Genomic DNA, 5,640 nt, shown 5'->3' with positions numbered 1-5,640 from the left:
TGGTTTCATTATGTTCAGTCAAAAACTAACTGCGCTGCCTTTTTTTCTTCTAACCCAATCATTGATGGACACTTACCAAGAACGTTTCCCGTTGGCGCCTCGTATTTCGACCCGCCTGACAAAAATGTTTCAGGCGATGCCTGTTTTTTTAAAATCCATGCGTCAAGTGGATTTTTCTAGGCGCCAGGTGAATTTTTAAAATACAGGTGTAAGATGGTTTTGTTATAAAAATCCACCCGATGCCTAGATTTGAAAAACCTAGGCCGACAGGAACATTTTTGTCGTGGGGTGCCGGGGAGAGGGGGGTAAAAGAACGAGGCGCCGACAGAAAATATTCTTGATAGGTGCCACTTGATCATTGACTTAGAAAAACAAGACGATCCAATTGGTTTTGAGCTGAACATAATAAAATCGACAGAATATGTATGACATTTTACTATATTACCATAATCAAAACAAAGATTTATTTTATTATTATTATTTTTTTTTCATTTTCCCCACAGAATATGTGTGACCTTTTAGTTTTAACCTTTACTCTTTCAACATCATTAAATAAATCACAAGACTCTTGTACTTTCCCAAATATCTCTCTCTCTCTCAAGAATCTATGCAACCATGGCTCATCGCAGGTTTCCATGTTTCTTCAAGATCTTGTTAGACCCATCTGCCCCTCACCTGGTACAAACACACCCATCTTCATCTTCTTCTTATTATTAAAAAGTTTTTTTTTTTTTTTTTTGCAGCCATTACCACCTGATTTTGTTAAAACCCATATGGGAAACAACATCCTTGAAGACCCAATACTTAGATCTGCCACTGGAGGGTATTCTTGGAATTTAAAGATTAAACAATTTGGTGAAAGTTGGTGTCTTTCTGATGGATGGGATATTGTGGTTCAAGATATTAATTTAGGGTTTGGTGATTTTCTTGTTTTTAGATTTGATTGTAAAAAATGTTTTAAATTAGTTGTTTTTAGTCCTAATGGGTGTGAAAAAGATTTTCCCCCAAATACCCTTTTAGAAAATAATAATAATAATATTAATAATAATAATAATAATAATATTGATATTAATGATGTTAATGATAATAGTAATATTAGTGATAGTGGGATAGTTGATGATGATGATGATGTTAGTGTTGATGTTGATGTTGATGATGATGATGATGATGATGATGAAGAAGATGAGATGGATGATGATGATGATGATGAAGAGGAAGAGGAGGTAGGTTATGAAGAGAAAGATGATGATGATGATGATGATGGTGGTGATGGTGATGATGATGGTGATGAGGATGAGGGGTATCTTGATGGTCATGATGGTGATCCTTTCTTTATGGTGGTTATCACCAAAGGGCATAAGTGTATGATGGTAAGATTTTTATTATTTTTTTGCATTTTGCAATTTATAATTTTTTTCATTTTTTGGTATAAACAAGATTTGTTTCATATTGTAAGGTTATTTATTTATTTATTATAAACAAGATATTTTTAAATTTATCATGTGTTTCATTTATTATAAACAAGATTTATTTAAAATTATTAGTTTTTCATTCACTATAAGCAATTTTTTATTTATTTATTTACAGTTATCAGAATTTTCATTTATTATTCAACAAATTTATTTAATGGCCATAAGTTTATGATGGTAAGATTTATTATTTGGTATAAACAAGATTTGTTTGATATTGTCCAGGTTTTTTATTTGTTAATTGTTATAAACTAGATTATCAGGTTTTTCATTTATTTATTTTATTAGTATAAACAAGATATTTTTAAATTTATCATGTGTTTCATTTATTATAAACAATATTCTTTAAAAGCATTTGGTTTTTCATTTATTATTCAACAAGATTTATTTAAAGTTATCAGTTTTTTCATTTATTATTAAACAAGATTTCTTTAAAATTCAACAAGATGTATTTAAAGTTATCAGTTTCTTCATTTACTATTAAACAAGATATCTTTAAAATCATAATTTTCATATTATAAATTGAAGTGTAGTGTGCATGGTTCGGTTTTGGACGGTTTTTGAGCTAAAACAGAACCAGATACTGAGTTTTTGAAAACTGTTTTTCGGTTTGGCCATTTGAGTTTGAAAATTTTGGACCAAAAGAAAATCTTGGCCCAACATAATGATTTTGGGCCGAAAATTTTTTTGGCTTAACATAATGATTTTGGGTCTAAATCAGTTTGTTAATTAATGGCTAATTGCTTATTATACATTCGGTTCAGTTTTTTCGGTTTTCATTACATGCAAAACTAAAACCGAACCGTAAGTGTTTTTTTTACAAAAATATTAAATCAAATCGTCGGTTTTTTTGTCGGTTTGGTTTTTTAAGTTCTCTTAAAGATTTATTAAGCAACTTCTAACTTACATTTCTTGTGATTATTAATTTATTAGCGGATGCCGACGGAATTTACGAGGTTGGCCGGAATAGACTGTGAACGAACTCTAACGGTGGCGAATCTTGACGGCAAAGAGTGGGAGTTGGGTGTGCGGTATGAGAAAATACGCCAGGTGGAAAAGTTTTGTCTTTCCTCCGGATGGCAAGATTTCCGGCGAACTAATGATGTATCGGAAGGAGACGAGTGTGTGTTCAAGTTTATAAGAGATGAAGATAAGTTATTATTAGCAAGAGTTTCAAAGAGTAAACGGCCGGTGAAAACTCCGGCGAAGGCGAAAACTCCGGTGAAGGCAAAAACTCCGGTGAAAGCGAAAACCTCAGAGAAGGCGAAAACCCCGGAGCGTGAAGTTGTGAAGAGGAAGAGAGAGCTTTCGGGGAGAAATTCTGGCAGGATTCCGGCGAAGAAAGTTGAAACGAGGGCGGCACTTGGCGTGAAGGAAGCGAAGAGGCCACCTGGAAGGCCGTTTAAGCGGCCACGTGGAAGGCCAGCTAGGCGAAAATAAGGTGTTTGTGTATTTTAAATTTTAAAATTATATTTAGATGGTCTAATTAGACTAACTATAGGTGATTTATCTATTTTGTTTAGCATGAGGTAATGTATAACTATATTAATATTAGTATTAATATTAATATTGCATTTTGGGAATTTGTTTTCTATTTATATAACTGTATTAATATTAATATTAATATTAATATTAATATTAATATTACATTACTGCATTAACTTGTTCATGTACATGTTAACATCGGTAACTGCTAAGCCTGGCAAATGATAACGAACTTTGAACTGAAATGATCTTTTCATTGAAAGCAAGTCCTGCGATTATGCCCGGGTTTTCCACATATACTGCAACGGGGCTGTTTTCTTAAACCTTTCGGTTTTGGTTCAAATGTATCATCTTTGTTGCAGCTTCTTTTGTTATGACCCTTTTCGCCACATAAGCTGCATCTGAACCGTCCTGTTGAACCTTGATCAAGTTCCGGACAGTAATGTTTCCGGTGTCCTTCGCGACCACAGTTTTTGCAGAAAAAGTTCACCCCTACAGTTCAAATATATAATCATGTTACTTAATGTTAGACCAGTTTAACCTGATCAAGTTGTAACCGCGTTAACACAGGTTGGAGAGTTATAATTAGGGGTGCAAACGAGACGAGCCCGAGCTCGATTAGGCTCGTTTAAGTTACACAGAGCTCGGCTCGTTTTGAGCTCTATGTTCAAAGCTCAAGCTTGGCTCGTGAGTGGATTTTGAAGCTCGAGCTCATCTCGAGCTCAACTTGTTTACTATTTATCAAATATTAACAATATAATTATAATTATTTTTATATATTTTTTATTATAGTTTTATCTATAAAGTAATAGGGTTAGTGTACTTTGAGAACTCTAAATTTATTAAGAACTCTAAGAACCAATCTAAACAATTCATTTTTATTTAGGCTTTAAATTTAATAATATAATAAAAGGGTATGATTGGAACTTACCAATAATTTCTCTCTTTTAATTAACTAATTATTTACCTCCTATTTCTTCGCTGGATCCGATTTACATCTTCATACTAATAATTTAATTTTTCAACTTATCCATACTATTAATCAGTGTTTTGAAACCCGGCACGGTCCGACCGGGACCCGGTCTCTAAACCGGGCCGGGTTGAGGAATTTGGGCCGTTTTCGAAAAGCGGGTAGCGGTCGGCCCCGACCCGGTGACCCGGCGGGTCAACCGGTAAAACCTATATATTCCTTAAATCCAAAATGAAATGTGGATGATGGGATTCGAACTTGACACCTTTCCTAGATAGAAGCTTTAATAATTACCTAGTAGCCAACCAACCAAGCTTCCTTGATATTTTTAATGATCAAATATAAACCATATATATTCAAAACCAATGTATGTAACATAAATAAACATTGAAATTTGTTATTATTATTATTTTTGTTATAATTATTTTTTATATGTATATGAATTATATATATAAATAAATATATATTTAATTTATTTATGATGTCATCCGGGTCAAGCACCGGTCCGCCCTCCCGGGTCGGTCCGACCTTTGACCCGGTAAGGCTTTCGGGTCGACGTCCGGGCCGGGTCTGAAAACATTGCTATTAATATATTTCTTATAATCTCAATATCTACCTATTAGACAGTCATGAATATGAATAGATTGTAGGTTATGTAGGTTATGGAGTTGAATAGACTCTAGATTTAATGCTTATGGTTCTATATATTTTTCTTGTAATCAGTATGTTGAGATATATAAAACAATCTACAATTACCAAGTTTATCTTGGTATCAGAGCTTTCATCACAATCCATCAGCCGCCATCTGATCGGCTCATCCTTCTTCAAGTCATAATCCTTTCTTCAATCAAACATATGGCGTTACTTCCTGCCTTCACCACAGTGGAGAAAACCAATCACAACTCTCATAAATTCGGTTTTACCCTAAACCCTACAAACTATGGATATTGGAAAACCATGATCCAACCATTCCTTGTTACCAACAATCTTTTTGGCTACGTCGATGGCACCATTCCTTGTCCATCACCAACTGTTGAATCCTCATCCTCCAACAAGGAAATAACTACACAATCAAACCCTAATCATGCTACATGGGTTTCTAATGATGCACACGTTCGCATGCTATTGCTTTCAACAATTTCAGAAACCTCTTTTAGACACGTACAAGGTGATACTTCTCGTGATTTGTGGATCGCCTTAGAACGTGCTTATGCCCCACACACCTCTTCCCGTGAGTATACTCTCAAAACTCAGTTGCTAAAGATTGAGATGAAGCCTGATGAGACATCTGCTGCATACCTTTCAAGGGCACAGGAATATTCAGATTCCTTAGCTAACATTGGTGAACCCATTAAAGAAAAAGATCTAGTTATGTTAGTCATCTCAGGCCTTAGAGAGGAGTACAATGGTTTGAAATCTACATTGTTAGGAAGGCAGTTTCCTACAACCTTCTCGGAGCTTCACGGGCTGCTTTCTGATTATGATTTTATGGTCAGAAAGTCGTCGGGTATCTCTGCTGTCCCTACTCAGGCCTTCTTGGCCACTAACAGCCCCTTACATGCTCCCACCACCGGTCCTCAACTCCCTTCTGAAACATTGCAGTCTGTGCAACAATTGCTGTCACAATTTGGTATGTAAATTCAGCCTGCACAACAGCAAACACAGCAGACCCAGGCTTTCTATGCTAACCGTGGACCAAGCAATAGTCACTACACT

At 35.0% G+C, this 5,640-nt stretch overlaps 1 protein-coding gene across 1 annotated transcript; it reads left to right on the top strand.

The window, feature by feature from the left end:
- Positions 1-541: 541 nt before the first annotated feature.
- On the top strand, positions 542-2,966 carry LOC143606728 (uncharacterized). Its single transcript, XM_077082399.1, has 4 exons — positions 542-678; positions 744-1,370; positions 2,403-2,660; positions 2,733-2,966. Exons 1-4 carry the CDS (start codon positions 616-618, stop codon positions 2,907-2,909), a joined length of 1,125 nt encoding a protein of 374 aa, XP_076938514.1. The 5' UTR covers positions 542-615; the 3' UTR covers positions 2,910-2,966.
- The last annotated feature ends 2,674 nt before the right edge of the window (positions 2,967-5,640 follow it).

This window comes from Bidens hawaiensis, unplaced genomic scaffold (assembly GCF_021521415.1).
Source record: "Bidens hawaiensis isolate Kalapana, Puna unplaced genomic scaffold, B.hawaiensis_p1.1 tig00076833_1, whole genome shotgun sequence".
NCBI classification, from domain to species: domain Eukaryota; kingdom Viridiplantae; phylum Streptophyta; class Magnoliopsida; order Asterales; family Asteraceae; genus Bidens; species Bidens hawaiensis.
This window is presented reverse-complemented; position numbering and strand designations above follow the sequence as displayed.